Source organism: Rissa tridactyla, chromosome 1, assembly GCF_028500815.1.
Source record: "Rissa tridactyla isolate bRisTri1 chromosome 1, bRisTri1.patW.cur.20221130, whole genome shotgun sequence".
Taxonomy (NCBI): Eukaryota; Metazoa; Chordata; class Aves; order Charadriiformes; family Laridae; genus Rissa; species Rissa tridactyla.
In genome coordinates, this window is record NC_071466.1 from 166,133,365 (window position 1) to 166,156,288 (window position 22,924).

Below are 22,924 nucleotides of genomic sequence, written 5' to 3' on the forward strand. Positions count from 1 at the left end.
ATGGTGGGGTTGGATTTCGCGGGGTATCGGTGTTTTTGCGAAGACTGTCCACGTTCTAAATTAATGTACTAAGAGTGAAAGAAATACAAAACAGAGCCTTTATTTTTAATCCCTGCTCCTAAAATGCTGGTTTACTCTTCCTCTGAATTGCCTGTTAGGGTGCATCTGACTGTCGGTCCTTCCTTGTGTTCATGACCTCTTCCTCTGTATAACTTACACACCTGTATACACATCCCACTTTTCTTTTTCTGAAATTGTCGGGGCCAGAGCCCTGGCTCCTGACAGTCTGAAATCCTGAGCTGACATGCCTGTGCCCCTGTTTGGGGTGGAGATGTGCATACCAGGCTCTCGTAGTTACCGTAACATAGGGGTGTTGGGAGTCACACCCACTAATTCTCAAAAGGTTTCACCCAACTATGTGCTCTGACCTGAGGGGAGCGGGTCAACGGCGATTTTCCAGCCCAGTTGTAGAACAACTAGTTGGAAAGGAGTAGATTTTGACTGTCAAACTGGTACACTGCTGTAGCAAACGTGATATTCGTGCTTTTTTTTCTTTTTCTTTACAGCTTAGCCCGGAAAGATAAAACTGAAACAGTTGCAGTAGCATGGGCAAAATTGTATCACACACATCCCTGCTAATTGAATTGATCTCGGCAGGACTGCCCTGGAATAAATATTTCAGCCTCTGGAATGAGTCTGGGTAATTAAAGCATTTCACTTGGCCTGTTGCAATTTACCCTCCCTGCTTGCTTGCAGGAGGCATCAGGGCACTTCTTTCCCTTTTCTGAGAGGTAAGAGGGAAAACTCAAATTACTATAACGGTTTTTTTGTTTGGTTTGGTTTGGTTTTGGGTTTTTTTCTTGATGATGTTGTTGTGAGAAAATTCAGTTGGAGCAGTTACCCAGCTCAGATATTGCAGCAGTTGGGATTTAGAAGAATAGCACATCACTGACCACAAATGGTGTTGGGCAACACCAGCTTAAGTACAATGATACAGGTCTAAAATACCTTTATAGGCAGAGTATATAGCTGTGGGTTCATCTGAATAGATTTTATAGTCCTTAGCTGGAGATAACTGCCAAATAATATAAGAGATTGTTCCACACAACAGAAAGGAAGTGTATGTGTATGCAGGAACACTGAATGGACTAGCTGTATAGGCTCCACTGGATATACTGCCAAGTACAGGGACAAAACCAACATTAGAAAAACCTAAAACAATCCTGTTTAACTTGCAAAGCTGAGCTGGGCAATGTAGCGTAGGTACCTACTGGAGATTGTTTTTCCCATCTGGAAAAGGGGAGTACGGTGATAAAAGAACAAGAGTGGCCTGAGGAAAATGAGTTTGCAGGGTTGAGGGTAATGTCATGTTAATGCCAAGTGAACCACAGGCCTAACAATCAGTACCCCTAATTCCTCCTCCTTCCCCTCAAGTGTGAAAAGTCAAACCTCAAAACAACTAGGAGGGCCTTACGTTGTTTTGTTTTGTTTTGTCCTTGAAATGCTGATGATCTGTTCAGTTTCTGGAACTTGGTACATTTTTTGCAAGGACCATCTTCCTTGCCCATCATGTCCTTATTTCCATCTCTCTCTCTTCTAGCTGGGTGTCCTTTTCTAGGAACCAATGAGCAGAAATTTCCCCAGACAGTTCCTATCACATCCAGGGATTCTATTGCTATCCCAAAATAAGATTCCAACAAGACTTTTGTATTGTATGAGGGGACATCCCATGGCCAAGGAGCATCTATTTATTGAACTTTTTATATAGGCTTTGTCATGTCCTTATCCTGTTCCACATTGGCAAAGTGCTCAGACTAATGCATATTTTGAGATGAATAGTGGATTTCTTAAATTTCTACAATGCACTCACTGCATGGAAATTTCCCCACACTATGGACTCTAAAGAATGTGAATACCACTGTCTAAAACACAAGAAATATGTCAAGAAGAGCTTTAGGAACTCAGGTACAAAACACGTTCTGTCTTTTGTGAATAGTTCTGACCTGGGAACTGGATTGGAATCAGATTTATCAGTGATTCTGTGCAACTATTTGATATGGAGAGCTGAGCTGCTGGTGGCCCAAGAGGAGGTGGCCAAAGAGGTGGTGGCTTAATAGGAGGCAAAAATAGGCTGGTGTTTAGTGAGTAGACATACTGAGATAGAAAACCTAAGTATTCACTTTTTTATTTTAAACGCTGACCAAGATGCTCAAAAATTAGGAGTAAGGTAAAAAAATGGGTTCAGAATTGCAAGTTATTACAAGGAAGAGCTGCTTTCATTTGTTTTCTCTTCCACAGAGTCAACTTTTTTATCACATATTTACTTAAGTAAATGGTGATATCAAACGTCTGTGAAGTTTCTGCACTGGAGGTAGAAATGGCAAAAGAAAATAAAGGTGAAAGAATCCATGAGTTAAAATTCTCCATATAGTAGCACAGACCCTCAGCAGCCTGGCAAGAATTCTGTTGAAGTCAAGTTACTCCCTCACAGAATAATAAATTGCTTTGTACTGATGGACAATTTTGATTAAGGGGTTACAGGATTTTTAATTGACATTAGTCCCCACAAAGTCAGATTACCACAAAACCTGGTAATTCCTGTAGGTGTATTTCTTTATCTCTTCATTCTCTGCCAGTGGGTTCTGTTACTCCTGTACCTTTTTATGTATCTTTCTGTCTTTTACCGTAGTTGTTTCATGTAAGAGTTTATTCTTCATGGCCTCAGTGTGGCTTTGAAAAATAATAAAGGTCTCTTAGAGGCTCACTTTTTAAAAACATCAAAGATGGAATTTTATTTCAAGCTAACCTGTTCCAATGCTAACATAAAAAATAAAATCTTCTGCGATTGTTAGAGAAAATGGGAAGCTAGATAAAAGGCTGAACCATGTTAGCTCATGCACAAGATGTTTAAAATAGGGATATGCTGCTGTGGCACATCCTCAGTAGTAGTGAGCACCCTGAGCTGAATAAAGCAGGGAATAAATATTAAAAAACCCCTATGTAGTATCTTGGGCTGAACAAATGAATAAAGCCCTGTGTAGTATCTTGGGCTGAACAAATGGCGAGATGTAAATATGTACATTTCAAGACTAAGTTTACAGGTCCTCAAAAGGAAGGAGCTGAGTGGGGAGACAGCTATAGCGTATGGACAGGAAGGTAGGGACAGCCAGCATGGAGTCCCCAAAAGCAAAAGTACAATATGAGTACCACCAATGCAAAACCTGTTCTCTGCTCCTGACATGGCAGTACAGATTTGGGCCAACTTGAGTTCAGATACAAAGCCACTTTTCACCTAGACACCTTTGACTTAGCAAAGATACACAACAGAGGTTTTCTGCCACAAGTTTCTTTTTTACTATCTAGATCACAATGCATCCAGTCCAGTGCTGGCCACTGGAGGATGCCAGCCATGTTTCTCCATGGGGATTTGAGATCCCTCTTCTCCAGAACATGTTGCCAAGGCACAACAAAGTCATTGGTGTAATGCCTCATGGAATCCCCGTTAATTCTCCGTATTCAGTTTTGGACAACTCATTCTAGATTTGAAGTTGTGTTTCGTTCTGATTTTCACATTGCAGATTGTTTTTTGGGATCTCTTTGCACTTCCATTGCCTTGCAAGCTTTGTTCATCACTCCTGCAGGCCTTCTGCTGGAACATCAGTGAAACCCCAGTGCTTGGTTTTCCCAAGGACTGCAGGGTTTGCTTTTCAAAGATTTCAGGATTGGGCTGCCAGGACCCATGGGAAAAATGAAATGTAGAAAAATTATAATAGGATTATTGGTCTCAACAAACACTGAAAACAATAAAGCTAAACAAAGCATAGGTCAGGACCTGCACTAGCCATAAAAACAGGAGTTCCTGTTGTTCTTTCAGCAACCAGTGTATGCTGGTATTCCTTAAAAGGGGGTGTGTTTCGGACATACTTCCTCTCCTCCAGTGTCAAAGAAAAGCTGACTAAGTATTCCATTTTATAACTATCCCCGAAATCCTAATCGCATGGGCAGAAAAAGCAAGCCTCACAAGGGCAGTAAAGATTTTTTTTTTTCCCCTCAGAAAAGGAAAATTAAAGAAAACGTGTTCCCTCCCTCTCTGATAAACAAGACAGGAGAACTGGTGAAAACTGACATGGAGAAGGCTGAGGTACTCAAAATTTTTTTTGCCTCAGTTTTCACTGGCAATTTCTCTTCCCACGTCTCTCAAGTCCCTGAACCTCAAGGCAGGGACTCAGGGAACGAAGTCCCTCCCATTATAGAAGACCAGGTTTGAGTCCATCTGAAGAACATGAATATATACAAGTCTATGGGGCCATATAAGATGCATCCCAGGGTACTGAGGGAATTGGCAGATGTAGTTCCTACACCACTCTCCATCACATTTGATAAGGTATTGCAGTCAGGTGAAGTTCCTAGAGTCTGGAGAAAAGGGAATATCACATCCATTTAAAAAATAATAATAAAGAGAACCCTGGGACCTACAGGTCAGTAAGCCTCACCTCAGTGCCTGGTGGGAAATCAGGGGGAAATCATGCCTGACTAATTTAGTGACTTTCTGTATCCATATCAGTGGATAAGGGAAGAGCAACTGATGTCATCTCCTTGGGCTTCTGCAACGCCTTTGAAATGGTCCTCCACAACATTCTAACCTCTAAATTGGAGAAGTGGATTTGATGGATGTGTTGATACATGGATAAGGAATTGGATGGATAGCTGTATCAAAAGAATTACATCCAAAGGTTCAATGTCTAAATGGGAAACAGGAATGCATGGTGTCCCTCAGGGGTCTGTACTGGGACTAATATTGATTAATATCTTCATCAGTGACATAAATAGTGGGATTGAGTGCACCCTCAGCAAGTCTGTGGATGACACCAAGCTGAGTGGTGCAGCTGGTTCTCTAGAAGGGAGGGATGCCATCCAGAAGAACCTTGAAAGGCTTGAGAAGTGGGCCCATGTGAACTCCATGAAGGTGCTGGAACACCTCTCCCGTGAGAAAAGGCTGAGAGACTTGGAGTTGTTCAGCCTGGAGAAGGGAAGGCCGAGGCAAGACCTTATTGTGGCCTTTCAATATATGGAGGAGGCTTACAAGAAAGACAGAGAAAGACTTTTAAGAAGGGCCTGTAGTGATAGGACAAGGCACAATGGTTTTAAACTTAAAGAGGGTGGATTTGTATTAGACAAGAGGAAGACAGTTTTGATGAGGAAGGTGGTGGGACACTGGACCAGATTGCCCAGAGAAGCTGTGGATGCCCCATCCCTGGAAGTGGTCAAAGTCAGGTTGGACGAGGCTTTTCCTTGATTGAGTGGAAGATAGCACTACCCACAGCAGTGCAGCGGGTGGGGGTGTCAGTCAAGATAATCTTTGAACGTCCCTTCCAATGCAAATGATTCTATGAATCTTAGCAGCTTTCGAGAGGATGTTACATTTCTAACTCTGTTTACAGTTTAGTTTTGTCAGAGAGACCTAAGAGACCAGATGAAATGTGATGTATAATTTGGAATCATCTGGGAGGGAAGAAGAGGGGGAACTTGGCTCAAACCTTGTTTCACTTTATTAGATGAATTTCTGTCACGAGTTAAAAAACAGGGCTATGAACTTACTACATAAGTATGTGTCTACTTATTTTTTAAAAATCCATTTTTAAATGGGTTCTGACATTTTGCCAAGGAGAGCCTGAAGACAAGGAGACCGACAGCAAAAGACAGGGGTAAATATTATATGTAGTCACAGATTCCTAGGCAGAAGTAGCTAATTATGGAGCAGGGTTACAGCAAGAAGCTCTAACAATTTTATCTAATGAAGAAAAGCAGAAACAAAAACTCAGCTTTCCAGAGCTGGACAACTCATCAGGGACTGCATGGGGATGTCATTTGATGAAGCCCAGGATTGTCCAGTAACTTCATGGCAGAGGGTCTGCAAGTGGTAATAACTCCCAGGGGAGGCTGTGATACAGTCAGGTTCCCAAGGACTGAACAGACTGAAGAACTGGATTTTCATGGCAAAACAGGTTCAGGGAGCTCTGCAGCAGTTAGTGCTAAACTGCCCTTTTAGTAAGATCCTGGGCACTTGCCTGTGTACTCAGAGAGTGATAAAGCCAGCAGCAAATGCTACACCAAGTGTCTTTCCTTACCAATGCAGGATGCAACTTCCTTACTCTCAAAATCTCCTGGAAATGACAGAGGACCTGCCTACAGAGTGCCCAGTTTCTCACGATATCCCACAACAGTTCAATCATGGGCCCTGAACTTCCCTCTCTGGAAGGACCAAATCGGCCTTAGGAAAGGGAAAAGCATAAATTCAGCCGTGGCTTCCCCGCTGTACTCCAGAATTATCTTCATAGCCCAACATAGGATACTGTCAAGTTCCTTGTGGGACAGGACACTTGTTACTGGTTTGAGCCTTTAGGATGTCTTCTTCAGAGTCTTGGTGTTTTCCTTGCCTCATTTGGGTTTCCTTTAGTCCTATGCTGAAAACACTGCGCATGAAGAACACGGCAGACTACAATACTTCCATCTGCCAGTGAAGGGCTGCTGAAACAGTGATTTCTCTGCTAGCAAACACAACATCTGTATCTGTGGCCTGTGCAAAAATAGAAACTGATTATTGATTAATCTTTTGTTGACTCTTTATGAAAAAATTACATTATATATAGCCACTCAGCTTGTAAGGGGGGGGGAAACTCAAACACAACAAACAGCGTCCATGAGAGGGCAGCAAACGCTCAATACTGGAAACTTTTTCAACTTTCGTAATCATACTCAGGTCGAACATCAGCTACCGAATGATTTTTGTTGAATACTGTTTCTTGTTTTAAACAGTAAAACTTCAGAAGATTTTCCTCCCCAAAAGAAGGCAAAACCAGAGCTGAATACCTTCCCATGAAGGAAAAAACCCTCTTCTTTTTACATACTTAATTTTTCACTCTCTAAAAAAAGTAGCTACATTATTGTCTATGCTACGACATGAACAGAAAGTACTGTAAAAATAATATTTTTCTAAAAGAACAGTTTTACCTTAAAAAAAAATAAAGTGGAGCATGTAAGGGTTAAACTGTCGATTAGTGTCCCTTTCCTGCTAAACTCTCCTTGAGAGAACATTCAGAAAGGGCGAGAAATGGAGACGAGAAAGAAATTCAAGGAGGGGTGGAATTTCTCAGAAACACGATTGGACAGATTTTGCTGCATGATGTTCCATTAAAAAGACATGAGAAGCAGCTGTTTAAAATACTCAAGCCATACAGTGAGAATCAATGCAACCCAGTGAAACTGCAATACATTACACATACCCATATTTTAAAATTACAATTGCGGTAAAAAAATCAAAGAATGATTTGGGAGATTCTGTAACCCGGATACCTTTCTGTGATCGAGGTTTTATTTCTAAATGATCACGACGTATCAAAGGCTTTGAAAAATATATAAACTGTCGTATAGAAAGGCCTAATGCCTTTGCTATCAGAAAAACCCGAACGTACCGAAAAAGGGCAGAAACACGTAATCGCTTGTGCGGCGGAAAGGGAAACTCGCCCGAAACTCGCATCTTTGTGCTAGAGCGGGGCGGGCGATGGGGAAAGCGGGGGGGGATCTCCAAGCCCCGCCCCTCCTCGCGGCAGTCCCCAATCAGGTCGGCTCCTAACATATAAAAGACCACACGCCGCCTCACTCTCGCCACTTTCCGAGCTCAGCAGCACTCGGCGTAGTACTGCCGTCATGTCTGGTAGAGGCAAGGGCGGGAAGGGGCTCGGCAAGGGGGGTGCCAAGCGCCACCGCAAGGTGCTGCGCGACAACATCCAGGGCATCACCAAGCCGGCCATCCGCCGCCTGGCTCGGCGCGGCGGCGTCAAGCGCATCTCGGGGCTCATCTACGAGGAGACGCGCGGCGTTCTCAAGGTCTTCCTGGAGAACGTGATCCGCGACGCCGTCACCTACACCGAGCACGCCAAGAGGAAGACGGTCACGGCCATGGACGTGGTCTACGCTCTCAAGCGACAGGGGCGCACCCTCTACGGCTTCGGCGGCTAAAGCTTCTTGCCTCCCCCCAGACTATCTCGAGAACCCAAAGGCTCTTCTAAGAGCCACCCATTTCCTCTTAAGAAGAGCTGTAACACGTTCCATGAAAGGATACCTGCAACGTCTACTATTCGATTTCCAAAACTTACCAAAACTGACACTATACAGTAGGACTAAAAGGCTTTAAGATTGGATAAGTGCAAACTAATGTTTATTTTTGCTGGTTTTCGCGAAGTTATTTTGTGTGTGCATGAGATACATGCTTTTTTCTTTGTGTATTCCTTAAGCTCCCTTACAAATCTTGTACCTCACTAAAAATTCCTTTAAGTGCCCTCTGTAATCAAAATAACGTTGCTTTTTTTTTTTTTTGAAAAAAAAACCCCAATCTTCACCAATTTAAGCAGAATTGCCTGGAATGTTCAATGTCTTGTACTTTAAAATTTTCATTTAACTGAGTTAACCACTGCAAGGACAGAAGGGAAACCCAGGGAAAAATATAAGTCTCCGATATGAATATTTTCTTTTAAACATTTCTAAATAAACACTTTTTTTTGTTATTATAAGCTGTCCTCAGTTCCTTGTTTTTTTTTTTAAATTTTATTTTTAAAAGCAATGTCGGGAGTAAATCTAATACAGTTTTCTAGAGTAGATATTGGGGGAGGGGGGAGCATGACAAAATTCTGCTCCTGGCAACACATTTTAAGAAAATGTATCAAGGGGAGTCCTGTGCAAAGGCTTTTCTCATTCTCGCAATTCTCCTGCATTCTCATCCGAGGAGCCCTTCCAAAGTATTGGTGTTCTCTTTCATCGTGTGAGGAAAAACCTGCAAAAAACACTTCTCAGGTTTATATAATACTATCGATAGTAATCGACCACTCACAAACAACGGCGATCAACAAATACTCGCGGTGGCTTCTGGTTTTCTCACAGCCTTAGCGAGTAAGGGTAAATTAAATAATAAAGTAGTTCCACATTTCTTTTAAGCTCTTAGTTTCACAAGTTCATTTTCCAAGTATTCTCAAAGTCGTGAGTTTACTTGACTACTTATGATCTCTCATGCCAATTTTCCTGGAGAAAAGAAAATAACATGAGAAAAATTGCTTAGAAGATGCATCTCGATTGTTACATCTTGTTACGTATTTGTTAACAGCTACAAACTTGCATTATAGCATTTCTTAAGCGTCTGTCTCTCTGTGTTGAGGTAGCAGGCGATCTTTCACTTGTGACTTTGGGGATGGTGTGCATTTACTGCGAGAGAGAGCTCTGTACGGCATTGAAGGAACTTTTTTCCCTTTTTAATCAGCCCGTAAAAAAAAAAAAATCGATTAAAACAATTTGCGGTTTTAAGAACAGCTCCTGAATTTGAGCCTCCACAAGGCTTTTAATCTGCCAGGAGCCTGGCGGAGAAGGAAAGCCGGGGAAGCAGAAGAGAGGCGAGGGCTGTGTCTGAAAATCCCCCCCCAGGCCTCGGACTCGCCCCGAGGGAGTCGCGGCTCGGAGCCGGGGGGGGACGGGACGACACAGCGGGGGCGCGGGCAGCGACGGATTCGGCTTTTCCTTCGGCCCAGGCGGGGATTTGCACAGTAGCCAATGAGGTCTCGCTTCCTGCCGTCCAATCAGAGACGAGGCAGCCCTATAAATAATGGCACTGCGCAGCTTGTTTCACTTGCTCCTTTGGTTTTTAAGGAGGGAGAGCTGTACCCGATTGCCTGAGAGCGATGGCGCGTACGAAGCAGACAGCGCGTAAATCGACGGGCGGGAAGGCGCCCCGCAAGCAGCTGGCCACCAAGGCGGCCCGCAAGAGCGCGCCGGCCACGGGCGGCGTGAAGAAGCCGCACCGCTACCGGCCCGGCACGGTGGCGCTGCGCGAGATCCGGCGCTACCAGAAGTCGACGGAGCTGCTGATCCGCAAGCTGCCCTTCCAGCGCCTGGTGCGCGAGATCGCGCAGGACTTCAAGACCGACCTGCGCTTCCAGAGCTCGGCCGTCATGGCGCTGCAGGAGGCCAGCGAGGCCTACCTGGTGGGGCTCTTCGAGGACACCAACCTCTGCGCCATCCACGCCAAGCGTGTCACCATCATGCCCAAGGACATCCAGCTGGCCCGACGCATCCGCGGTGAGCGCGCCTGAGGCTCTTGCTGCCACCCTTCCCCCGGTTCTGGTAGACGCCGAGGGGGCCCACACAGACCCAAAGGCTCTTTTAAGAGCCACTACATGAACAATAAAAGGAGCTGTAACGCTGTTTTTGAGTGGGTGCGCTTTAGAAATAAACACTGTTTCCTTAAAATTTTAGATTTTATTATTTTGTTTTATGATCCCAGCTATCTTTTTTTTTTTTTCAGTATTTTGCTACATTTCCTCCGTATAAACTCTCATCTTTCATAAATCCCACCAGGCTCTTAAATTTCCTGCTCTGCAATTTGCCGGGATGTTTTGCAAATACTGAAGGGCAGAAACGGGCACTTCATGAACGCGGGGCAGGAGATACAAAATTGGAGGGGTGTGGCAAATATGTTAGTTTAAGGGCGGTGAGCAGAAAAGGTCAGGCAGAATGGAGGTTTGTACATCGCTGTGACTACGCCGGACTCGAAACAGCTTTGAGGGAGAAGGGATGGGCATGGGGGAGGTGGGCCGGGGCATGGCTCTGTCTGGGATGGGCCTGGACTCAGGAACTCCGCGCCTTAAACTCTCCCGGCCGGCTGGGGCTAGGCAAGAGCAGAAATTTCCCGCTGCTCACTGGGACCGTGTTACTGTTGAACCTAACTAAAGAGGTCTACAGGGGGCAGCCCCCTTTCTCCAATGTTTGTTAATGGCAGGAGCAAGAATATCTGTGTCAAAATGATGTATGACCACGCTGGTGAGACGTGGCGTGAGAGTCTTCTTTCTCACAGCACAGAGATATACCTAAAGAGGCCAAGAAACTGTGATCAAAATGTACTGTACGCAGGAATAACTATCAAGTTTGTCCGGATTTCTTAATATTGAGAATAAAAAACCATTCATGTATTAACCGAGTTTGGCTTTTGGTTTTTTTTGGGTTTTTTTTTTTTTGGTTGGTTTGTTTTGGTTTTTTGGTTGTTTGGGATGTTGGGTTTTTTCTTTGGGGGGGAGGGGTATTTTTATTAAGAGTTTTATAAAAATCTTGGAGTGGAAATTTGTGTATTCTTCCAATACTGAGTGAACACGTATTTGTCTTTGAATTTGTACTTCCCCACTTAGTGATCACAACCTTTTATGCAGTCAGAAAACATGTTGAGTTGTCAGCTTTCTGCAGTAAGATTTCTAGTATTCAGAAGATACCGGCAGGATATATCTATACATGCATGTAACTTTTAACCTTCCTTTGCTTGAATCGTTACGGAGATATGCACACAGCAGTGACCAGTCTAACGAGAATGTGAGCATTAAAACAAGGAAGTTAAAAATTAGGCCTCAGCTTCATATCAGAGAGTAGTTGTTGTTTCTCCCATTATTTTGAGAAACACCTTCCCGTCTTCTCCCTGTCTGCCAAAGCTCATAGTTACTACCTGGGATGTACCAGCCCTGAGTGCTGGGTAGCACTGAGGGAAGCTATTAGGAGGCAGGGTGGTCACTTGTTGTCATTAGAAGCTTCTGAGACCCATTTGCACACTTTCTCTTAGCCATTTCTTGCTGCATTATAGACGCAATCTGTCAGAGACAGCACTTGGATGAGAAAAAAAAAGGTGCAAATACTTGGCAATACTTGCAAATCAGCCAAAATTAAGGTTTGTTTGGGGGTTTCTTTCCCCTCCTTTTTTTCTCCTTTCCTTTCTTTTTCCCTTCCACATAAATCCTCTCTACAAGTTTGCTGATCGTCATGGCCTTATTTTGAAACCAGGTTGAGTTGGAAGTAGAGAGCTGCAATGTTACCAAGTGATGAATGCAACACCTGTGCCGTCTGTGGTGAACAAAGGAGCTAGTCCATTTTTTGATTTTGTGCCTTTCAAACACAATGTATACTTTTTTATTTTTTTAAGATAGATTCCACCTCTAGTTATTTGGACGTAAATTAAACATTTTTCTGAGTTTGCAGTGAATCAGAATAAAAGAAACTCAAATGATACAGAAAGGAAATATTGGCAGGTTTGCGAACTGAAGTTTTATGCTATAGCATAACTAAGGTTTCTCCTTGTTTTCAGAGGCAGCATGATGTGAGAAGAGACTTCGCATTTAGAGCTTGGGGAGTGAAGGAAACCTTCCAATAGGCCATAAAGGTTCTGTGTTCTCTTAAAAATCAGATGACAAAAGCATAACCTCAGTTCTTGCTTCTATTGCTGCCGTTGTCCTAGAGGATATTGAATGTTAAGTAGACAGAGAAAAAAAAAAAAAAGGAAGAAAAAAAGGAGAAAAGAGAAAAAAGAAAGAAAAAAAGGAAAAGAGGGGGAAAAGGGGGTAAACAGTCTTATTTCTAACAAGTACCACCTTGTTAATGTGGTAAGATGCTACCCAGTCCTTTTTATCAATTTTACTGGATAGCACTGAAGCACTGATACATGACCTGGGAACACAGACAAGATATTGACTACTTATCAATCACGATGAATAATTTCCTCATTCGCTTTTGAGAACACATTCCCCAGACTGGTAACAGTGAGGGTGCCTGTGTGTTCACGGAATATGGTTGGTTTTCTTCACCCCTTGACCTTACTCTTTATTTAATTACAATTGTAACAAGTCTGAGGTTTTAGCAATTTTAACCTCTGCTAACCTCAGTGGTGCCTAGCTACAAACTTTCATTATAGTCAATAATACACTGCCAACGTGGACAACAATTAGGGTACTGAAAACTTACAATGTAGCCAGACATACAGTTAACTTTTTTAATTATAATCATGTAATTTCTTTCAAATTAAATTTATAGGCATAGTCTCTGTGCTATTCCAGCAGGAGCACTTCCACTTTCGACTTCTTAAAAATTATCACCCCTTACTCTGCAAATGGTGACGGATAGGATAGGATAGGATAGGATAGGATAGGATAGGATAGGATAGGATAGGATAGGATAGGATAGGATAGGATAGTTCAGGGCGCTACAATAATCATCGAGTCCAACTGCAAAGCAGCTTCCTTCATTTAATCTACCATATCGTATTGTTGGAACCACAAAAAAAATAAAGCCAGATGGATAAAGCTGGATGGTGCTGGGGCAGAGAGGACTGGGAAAGAGACAGATGTGGATGGATACTGAGAGCAATTAAAATTTGTGAGTGAAGGAAAAGCATATATAAGTGTGTTTATACATATGGAATGTGTACATATATGTGTGTATATACGTTCATACCTACATCATTATGCTATGAATATTTCTTGTACCTACCATGTTTTACCTCCTGTGTAGTGATTCTGAAACACCTATGAAACTCCTTTGTGCCACACTCAAATACCTGAATTTTCAGTTCAGACCGATTTGTCTGGTAACGTTTACAGAAGTGTATTGGACTAGCCAGACTCCATTATCAAGGGCAGAGGAAAAGATGCTATGACAACACAGAAGCAAAAACCATAGGAATCTGCATGTTTTATTTGTGAATGCATAGAAAAGATGACTTCTGAAATACTAGAACAGCAAGACTCTGCAATACTTGACACCATCAAGCAAGAAGTTAAAGTGAATTTTAATTTCCCAACTAGAAAACTTCATTGAATCAACTAAATTCTAGTTATTTTTGACCTCCTAATCCCCCTCATGTGTATTCCTCTACAGATTCCACCTTCTTTTTATCATCAAACACAAAATGCTTGTCCTTAAATTCCCCAAACCATACAAGCATGTTTCCTACAGGCATCTCGCCGGTTACAAAGCTGCCCCAGCTTGACAGCCGCTCCTTTTCCCCCAGCTGTTTTAGTCCCCCAAAAACTCCAGGAAACTTTCCCCGGTGCCAGCACTCTCCATGTATTTGGAAAATGGGAGGGCAGACTTCCCAGGAACATCCACCAGATTCTCTTTGCTTTTTCCAAGCTCTCCATCATCCTCTACTCCAGGCTTTCCTCAAATTCATAAAGCAAACAAGGAAAATTGAGAATGTAAATGACAATTAAACTAATTTATTAAATATCCTATTTTTATGCCATGCATCAGGCTTATCTTCTTAGCACTTTTGGTTTATTCATCTCATACTTACAGAGGTAGGGCTCTCAGATATCTAATACAGTATTAGGATTTTTAGAGTATATCCTAGTAAGACCAATGACAGAGTATATTAACATCACTTCTTTAATAAAAGGCTCTTCAAAGCTTATCTTTGAATACTAACTCAGGTTCCGCCTTCCACATTTCTTAAAAGTAAAAACCTGCAGTATTCCATGAAAGCATTACAAAATAAACTATTTTACTGGAAATACCAAGTCGAGGGAGGGGGAAAAATTATTATAGGCTGTCTTGTTTTGTTTTTTAAGATTATAGGTCTTGTGATTAGTTTTAAATGAAAGCTTTATTTACCTTAGCAGAGCCTTTTTTCTGATTTGTGCAGTTACTTCTCTATAAAGTCAATTCATAAGCCCCTCATTATAACAGCATGTAACAGACTGCTTACAACACGTAGTTTAAGAGGAAGGCTTGTAAAGCTGTTTCCACTGGAATTGCGGTATCTGATTGCTAAGGCCTCTTGACAAGTGTCCAGAGGAATCAGCACACAGAGCTGGGGAAGAGCAGGAGAGAAAGAATTTAAATACTAAAAAAAAATATTAAATGCTAAGAGTATTAGCACTTACAAAACAGTCCAAAAAAACTACACTACCTTAAAAGAACTTCAGGATAATTTAGTCTTTATCAAAAAAGAATGTGTCACAGCTCTCTTGTGCAATGTGGTGGCTCTTAAAAGAGCCTTTAGGGTGCAGGGATGAAGGATCACAGAGGGGTGGGTCCCTGTAGCAGAAACCTCAGGCGCGCTCACCGCGGATGCGTCGGGCCAGCTGGATGTCCTTGGGCATGATGGTGACACGCTTGGCGTGGATGGCGCAGAGGTTGGTGTCCTCGAAGAGCCCCACCAGGTAGGCCTCGCTGGCCTCCTGCAGCGCCATGACAGCCGAGCTCTGGAAGCGCAGGTCGGTCTTGAAGTCCTGCGCGATCTCGCGCACCAGGCGCTGGAAGGGCAGCTTGCGGATCAGCAGCTCCGTCGACTTCTGGTAGCGCCGGATCTCGCGCAGCGCCACCGTGCCGGGCCGGTAGCGGTGCGGCTTCTTCACGCCGCCCGTGGCCGGCGCGCTCTTGCGGGCCGCCTTGGTGGCCAGCTGCTTGCGGGGCGCCTTCCCGCCCGTCGACTTACGCGCTGTCTGCTTCGTACGCGCCATCGCTCTCAGGCAGCAGAGCCGCTTCCTAGGACCTGTACAGTGCAATGACACCGCTCCGCAGCCGTGGCGGCTTTTATAGCATGTTCTCCTCTCTGATTGGCTGGCAGCAACGCTCCTTTGTTAATTGGATGCTTTCAAATTCGAAAAGCCCGCCTCGAAAGCGCGCGTTTTCGCCAAGCGCACAACGGCCCTCCCCCCGCCCCCCTCCTTGCACCCGCCGCCCTCCTTTTCGGTTTTATCTCTTTCTTATGGCGATTTTCGTAGCCTGTCTTGAAATTGAATAACGTTAGCGAAAAATTATTCAAAAGGGAAACGGGTAATTGCAAAGTTACCCTGTCCTGAATGCATGTAAGAGTTATTTTTTATTTTGTTGTAATTCCCCAATACTTGAGCTTTGAAAAACAAACGTTGTATGTTTTTTCCTCAGTAGAAGTCCTTGTAACCGTATTTTGGGTTTTTTTTTTTTAACATAGAGTAATTTTCATTTGGAAAGAGTAGAAAGTAATACCGTAGCTGGTACAGTAAATGCGTTTGGATTGAGATGAATCACACGTGAAAATGCTCTAATTCAAGAGTTGGTGTTTTCAACGACTCTGAATTCCTTTTGCCGTAAGAAGCATTCCCAGGCTGTAGCTTGCTGAAACACAAACTTTGTCGTCTGCGTGTTTTCCGTTTTTTCCCCTACTACGGATTTCTGCTGTGTTTTCCTAGCCAGGAGCTAGGAAAGCTAGAGCCCAAGTAGGAAAAAGCTTTAGGGTGAGGGGAGGAGTGGTGCTGACGCTAGGTAAGAACTGCTCCAGCTTCAGGAGCTCTGAGCTTCAAACACCCAGCATATACACAAAGAATAATAGACAACTCTGTAAAAAACACACTTTTAAAGGACAGATTTAGGATCATCCCAGCATTTAAAGTTCTATGAGACAGGGGCTCAGGGGGCGACCAGCTGTGACACCTACCGCTCCCATATGTTTCCATGGGCTAAGCATAATTACAGGGATTAACATAATTTAAAAACCAGTATGTATTTATTTCTGTTACTGTTAATTCAATTAGTGAAAAACAGGCCAACGAGAGATGCCCGCAGGGCGATGCATAGCTGCCTGAGCCGGGCCAGCTCGAAACAGGAGTGTAAGTTTACGGTGTTTTACTCATCGGATTTTAATTACGCTGATACTGACATCAATAGCATTTTATGTTTCCTAACCTACTTATCTAGGATAGCCCCCCCAACCATAGTAGCAATACACATATAGCTAGTTATCAAACGTCTAACGGTCTTAAGAACTACCTATAAAGCAACTTAATAAAATACATGATTAACGAAAACTAAGTTATTAACATTTACTCTCATTTTACCGATTTTGCAGCAATACAGCTCTTTTCCAGTTCAAGTGGGTGGCTCTTAGAAGAGCCTTTGGGTTCTCGAGATAGTCTGGGGGGAGGCAAGAAGCTTTAGCCGCCGAAGCCGTAGAGGGTGCGCCCCTGTCTCTTGAGAGCGTAGACCACGTCCATGGCCGTGACCGTCTTCCTCTTGGCGTGCTCAGTGTAGGTGACGGCGTCGCGGATCACGTTCTCCAGGAAGACCTTGAGAACGCCGCGCGTCTCCTCGTAGATGAGCCCCGAGATGCGCTTGACACCGCCGCGCCGAGCCAGGCGGCGGATGGCCGGCTTGGTGATGCCCTGGATGTTGTCGCGCAGCACCTTGCGGTGGCGCTTGGCACCCCCCTTGCCGAGCCCCTTCCCGCCCTTGCCTCTGCCAGACATGACCGCAATACTACTACCGCTGCTACTAAGCTCGGAAAGCAGTGACAGTGAGGCGGCGTGTGGTCTTTTATATGTTAGGAGCCGACCTGATTGGGGACTGCCGCGAGGAGGGGCGGGGTTCCCGCCATTTTTTTCTGTTTCCGTCACAAGAACGTGACGATACATCGCTTGCCGTTACCTGTTAAACAGCGCTGTACAGTCTACAAAGTAAACAAAAAAATTACACGCCCCGAAAAAAAAATAAATTCCAACGACGTACACGTGCGGAACAATTGTAAAGCTTTTTTTCTCTCTTCTGGCGTTTGTATAAACCCGTTTGCTGGGCGCGTGTGTGTGTATTTTATTTTCTTGCAATGGGCTGAGGCTTGTTTGGATTACTTTAAATTCTCATAATTTTCATGCTGCTCTTCATTAACCGTTCAGTTTTATTTGTATTCAAAGTTCTGTCGTTTTTTTCTTCAGAAGTTTTAATGTTCTTAAGTCTCTTACTGGCTCTAGGGAGTTTTCCACAATATCTGTGCTGTCAGGTTTTCTAATATATTGGTTTTGTATTTTGCTTTCCACCTCCTCTTTCTTTAATGGGAAGTTTGATACTCTTTTCTGATTTTTATATGGGCAATTTTGAATCTGTAAACACATATTAACCAGAAGGTGGAATATAATCTTTTTTATAGTGTTACCTTTGTATTAGATTGAAACTTTTAATAATTTTGCTCATTTTGAGTTACTGCTGTGGGACTTTTTTCCTTATTTTTTACAAAATGTCCTTTAGTATAACCATAGATTTACATTTTGCTACCCTAATTAGTAAGAAAATAGCCTTTCTCTTGTACTGCAGATCAAGTTTTCAAGCTTTAGCTGTTGTTTTATGGGTCTAAATGTACACTGGAAACAGGCAAGGTTCTGAATTAGTATTTATGAAAGAAAGGCGCAATGCTTGTCTAAGGATGTTACAAATGTCACAGTGTAAGAACAGCCCTAGCCGGAATAACTGCTAGATTAATAGATAAAGAATGATTTCATTTATTTCTGGGGGGGGAAAAAAAAAAAAAAGAAGAAAAAAACCCCTGTAATTTGATTTTCTTCTGTTCTTTTATATAGGAAATGCAAGCATAATTCCTACATACTCTTTTAAACTGTGCCGTATTAGAACATATAGTAAGTAGTTTATCTCTGTTGTTTTACTAAACTGGGAAGGGGTAGCTTCCCTCAGTCTATTTAATAATTAGTTCAACCATAAAACCAAAGGAGTGTTTTGCTCTCTATGGTCATATTAAAAGCTTAAAATAGGAGCTCATTATTCTGACATCTCACTATTGGTTTTAGTACTGTCTCTAGATGTTTTCATGGTCAAATTATGTCTTTTTGGGTGTCGGGTTTGGGGGTTAGGTTATTGTTTTTGTTTTGGTAGGGGTTTTTTTTGAGAAGAGGATAACAAATATGACTTAGATGAAAATTTTCTTTTCCCTAGCTAATCTGCATCACTTCAGAAAAGTAATATATTAATAAACATGGGAATGATCTTTGCTTTTTCATTCTTCCACTAGAAAGCAGCCCTCATCAAACTCTTATCCTTCTCCTGGCAGAGGCATTCACAGCTTTACCTCGGCTGTAGCAACTGTGCTTCCTGTTGCAGAGCTGCAAATAAATGAATGCATAGGTATAACGGGGAATCTCCTTAGATTTGGTGAAGTCCTAAGCATTCCTCCTTCCTCTTCCTGGGAGGAGTGAACGTGTGAGCTGAGTATGATACCTGGGCTTTAAAAATTTATTATGCTTGCTGCAGTTGTTGCTTATATAGAACTTTCAGTTCACAAAGCAGTACACAAACTCAATCCTTTTCTGCTGTAACTAGCCTAAAGAAGGATTTCAGAATAGTTTTGGAGGTTTTTTTAAATTATTACTTTCTTTTCTTCACTTACTGGTATCTCACTAAAGGCAGAACACCAAATCCCAATACCCCTCTCTTTCTGTTCCCCAGCCCCTGCCATACTTATTAGTGACAGTGCTCAAGCAAGGGCACTTAAAATTTTGTTTAGTTGGAACTTTGCATTATGGGCTAAGGACAGATTCACAACAAGGTGGAACCAAGGCAGATTTAATGCTGCGACACAGAGGCAAATGACTAAGCCTCTAATGTACTGAGAACACTTGCTGTCTATCCCCATGATTTTTAGACTCAGCTTGGGGTTTCCATTTGTATGTTTTCGGATGCCTTGCTTATATTCTGGTTTTGCATCCTCTAGGTAACTAAGATGATGTTTTTTCAGATGTGTTTAAAGTCTGGTACAATAAGATAGGGCTCTTGTAGGGTATTGGGTCTGTATCAAAAATCTCAGGGTAATTAAAATACACAGTTATTAATTTAATCCTGACTTTAAAAACTTCATTAATTAAATTAAATGCTAATACAAATTCAGGCTTCAAGTTTTAGATCAATAGTAGCAAAAAAAATTACTGACAGACATTGTATTGTAAGAATATACAAATGAAATTCTGGAACGATATTAATATTTTTCAAACTAGTAGTTTTGAATTTTGTATGAGTATTGGACAGGTTTTCATATTCCTTGTGCTTTCCACTCACTGGCAGCCGGTGCATCATTCTCTGTTCAAAATATTCTCTCTCACTTTCAAAGGAAAAATGGAATCTGTCCTTTGTAAATGAGACGGGTTGTTCAGACCCCTGCTCTGCAATGTTATCATGCTCCTGTGATCTGCCATGCTGAAAACATAGCAGATCTCATCTGAACTATCTGGGGGAAAGAAACAAACTGTTCCCTTCTACTGGGCATTTTTGACAGAGCAGCAGACTCCCACAGTGGAGGAAAGCTCAGAGGAGAAGGGTAAAAAGACAATGAGTTGAGGAAAAATGTACTGTGAAGAAAGCTGTGCTTATCTCAGCACCAGGGAGACTGCAGGGTTACCATGGTTTTAGGTAAGACAGACGCACCAGTGAATCATCGGGTTCCCTCAGACAACTAACAAATAACAATGTCTTCCTGATCAAGCCAGGCCAGTATGAGGGGCAGGGGGCACAGCGTAGATGCGGCTTGGCCCAAAATAAAGTATAAAAGCTGGACAACAAATAAAGTTTGAAGGAGCAATGGGCTTGAGATGGTTTCAACCAGCATATTCCTTCCCAGCGACAGGGGAGGCCCAGCATTGTGATGATGAGCATACAGAGACCAGTAAAGAGAATCATGTCTGCACTGGGATTCAACTGTATATTGCAAACGTTACGTTATGCTTGTGATGCGGTTTCAGCACATTGCTGTATCACTCCACAAAATCAAAATCCCATGTAATGGCAAATATGTTCGATAAGAAAAAAGAAATATTAAACATTAAAATCTCCTTATGTGTAATACGTAAAAGAACCTGGCTGGGCAGTATTCAACTCTTGACAGCATGGAGATGTGATCGACTGGGACCTGTTTTTCCGTGTGGGTAAGACGGTAAACTGCACAATATCTGACTTGTTTGGCACACTTTGGGCTTCTTTATCTACCCTGGTGGTCCTCATTCTCTGTATCCCTGTGGCCACATACCCCGCTGTCAGTTCAGCATATAAGCCACGCTACAAAGCTGTGCTTACTGAGATCAAGTAGACCACATGGTTCTTAGTACGAAATGTCTTAAGCACCGAAAGCTTTTCTCTTGAGACTCTGAGGCCCAGGTCAACATTTGCATGTGTGGATTTGACATTTGGAAGGAGCCTCCTGGCAGTAGCATAGTTGCAGAAGTGGTTTCTGTTGCTTAAGTAAAACTAGCAAACAATGTCACCTAATGTTTAAATATTTGAACGTTACAGCTATCAGCTTCTCAGACTGTTGATCATATCCATCTATTTGATAGGTATGATAAGATATGGGGGGACTGTGATAATGAATTTAGTTTGATGATTGGTGCTTTGATAACATCTCTCCCCTGCCCCCTCCCTGCCAGCTGAGACAGTCAAAGGTGGAGACCCCCATTCTCACCTTTTTATTTAAAGGCTTCTGTCAGGCAGAGATACAAGAGGTTGGACTGTTTCCAACCTTCTTCTTGCTGCCAAGTTCAGAAGCTACACAGGGACTGATAAATCAAGAAAAGACCTCTGTCCTGGTCCAGCAGCCCGGGCTGCCCTTTGAAGAAGGCAGTTTTCCATGCACAGAGAGCGGCTTCTTACAGATCAAAAGATGATCTGTTCAGCGGCAAAATCTTCCAGAAGTCGTCTTGCTTCCCCTGTGCCATGCCAGCTGCAGGCAAGGGCGAGTGCGTGTTGTCTGAGTCACTGCTGTGTTGCCCTGCAAACCAGCAGGAGCTGGATGCCATTTCCTCATGGAAAACAACATCACGGGATTAGTCTCCAAAACAGCGGATAGCAGGAAGGGACATGGCGCACGCACTTCTGAAGGAATGTTGTGCTTGGCAGGCACCGACACCCAAGTAACTCGCATGGCCCTGCCACCACTCACACCTCCTCCTCACCAGGCCAGATGTTTCAGGGTTCCTTTCAAAGCAATGCTGTTTGTGCTAGAATTGCAAAAACACACTTTCTGGGGTGTTTCTCTTACACAACAATGTACCAACTGCCAGGATAGCTGTTCATGGCCAGCCAAGCACGGCTCCAGAGTAGTGAGTGCGATATGTCTCCCTCCACCTTGGAAGGAGAAGGCCGGCACAGGCCTCATCCCCACCACCCCGTGCACAAGCTGCAGCCTTGATGAGATACGTAGGTCTCTCTTTTCCCCATCAACATGGCTTTAGGAAACATCCACTCATGACTTCCGAATGCAGCCTGGCAGCTCCCCCCACCTACAGCCCGTCTGCTCCCTCGTCATGGGCAGGATGCTGGCAGGCTCACTGAATTGCTCGTGTAGCTGAATAGGTCTAGGAAGAAAGGCTGGAGGAACTCCTACACCAGTTTTAAGGTCTTGGGAAGATAGTAATATACCCAGTTCCTCATGTGAAGCTGTTTTAGGACATGGAAGAGAAGGGACAGGGTCAATAACCTGCAACTGGGGGCAGCGCACCCCTTTGCCCATGTTGGTTTCCTCCCTGTGCTCTGGGCTTCTCCCAGGTCGACAATGAAGGATTAAGCATAGTCAAACCCCTCCAGCCGGCATTCCAGGTGGTTTCCCAGGAACAGGGTAATCCATGGAATTCGTAGCACTGTAGCACACCATGCGAATCTGCTCCTGCATACAGGTAAGGGACAGCAAACAGTAAACCAGCTACTCAGCAACTTGACTGCTTCTCTTAAATCCTTTCTCTGCTTTCTAAACAGGCATTTGAATCAGCACAGGTCTGCTGATACATTATTAACCATTGATTAAGCTAGACATCTCATTAAAGCATTGTAAGCACAATGTTTCCTGCACAGCTGAGACTGATCAGCTCCTCTCCTTGCCCAGGCTCCTGCAGAGCTGCACTGGGTACTAAGTTTTCCCGTCAAACTCTGCCAACTCTTACAGAGTTGTAAGTACTTAACAGCAGCTGAAATACTGCCCTGTCCAAACAGTCTCTCTAGGGCATAGTTTTCCAAGTAGTGAATCTGCTGTGGGCATCCCTGTAGGAATGTATTGAATTTTGTCTTGGACTGTGTTTCTGGAGGAAGCCAAGTCTGGAAAATGGTGACGTGCGTTGTGTCGGTTTCTCCAGACACTACTGCTGTGCTTTGTCTTTGTTACAGTAATACTTGGTTGGAAAACCAAATACTTTGGTTGGAAACCCCAGCTGCTTACAGGGTGTTATTTATGCTTAGGCTCCGGACATCAGCAGGCTGGCCTTTAAGGATCCAGCAGTCGAGAAAACTACCACAACCCGCAGGTTCCATCCAGGTCAGACCAGTCATTTCC

The 22,924-nt window shown here is 43.4% G+C and overlaps 4 protein-coding genes across 4 annotated transcripts; 2 read left to right on the top strand and 2 right to left on the bottom strand.

Moving 5' to 3' along the window:
• The first annotated feature begins 7,685 nt into the window (after nucleotides 1-7,685).
• LOC128904661 (histone H4) lies at nucleotides 7,686-8,550 on the top strand. Its single transcript, XM_054189317.1, has one exon. It carries the CDS (start codon nucleotides 7,708-7,710, stop codon nucleotides 8,017-8,019), a length of 312 nt encoding a protein of 103 aa, XP_054045292.1. The 5' UTR covers nucleotides 7,686-7,707; the 3' UTR covers nucleotides 8,020-8,550.
• A 1,119-nt stretch (nucleotides 8,551-9,669) lies between these two features.
• Nucleotides 9,670-10,293, top strand: LOC128904642 (histone H3). Its single transcript, XM_054189298.1, has one exon. It carries the CDS (start codon nucleotides 9,726-9,728, stop codon nucleotides 10,134-10,136), a length of 411 nt encoding a protein of 136 aa, XP_054045273.1. The 5' UTR covers nucleotides 9,670-9,725; the 3' UTR covers nucleotides 10,137-10,293.
• A 4,539-nt stretch (nucleotides 10,294-14,832) lies between these two features.
• LOC128904641 (histone H3) lies at nucleotides 14,833-15,346 on the bottom strand. Its single transcript, XM_054189297.1, has one exon. It carries the CDS (start codon nucleotides 15,315-15,317, stop codon nucleotides 14,907-14,909), a length of 411 nt encoding a protein of 136 aa, XP_054045272.1. The 5' UTR covers nucleotides 15,318-15,346; the 3' UTR covers nucleotides 14,833-14,906.
• A 1,143-nt stretch (nucleotides 15,347-16,489) lies between these two features.
• LOC128904663 (histone H4) lies at nucleotides 16,490-17,108 on the bottom strand. The gene has a single exon (XM_054189320.1). It carries the CDS (start codon nucleotides 17,079-17,081, stop codon nucleotides 16,770-16,772), a length of 312 nt encoding a protein of 103 aa, XP_054045295.1. The 5' UTR covers nucleotides 17,082-17,108; the 3' UTR covers nucleotides 16,490-16,769.
• Between the last annotated feature and the right edge of the window lie 5,816 nt (nucleotides 17,109-22,924).

Bases quoted from the DNA above. Each gene is read 5' to 3' on its own strand.
- LOC128904661 (XM_054189317.1), top strand. From the start codon at position 7,708: ATGTCTGGTAGAGGCAAGGGCGGGAAGGGGCTCGGCAAGGGGGGTGCC.
- LOC128904642 (XM_054189298.1), top strand. From the start codon at position 9,726: ATGGCGCGTACGAAGCAGACAGCGCGTAAATCGACGGGCGGGAAGGCG.
- LOC128904641 (XM_054189297.1), bottom strand. From the start codon at position 15,317: ATGGCGCGTACGAAGCAGACAGCGCGTAAGTCGACGGGCGGGAAGGCG.
- LOC128904663 (XM_054189320.1), bottom strand. From the start codon at position 17,081: ATGTCTGGCAGAGGCAAGGGCGGGAAGGGGCTCGGCAAGGGGGGTGCC.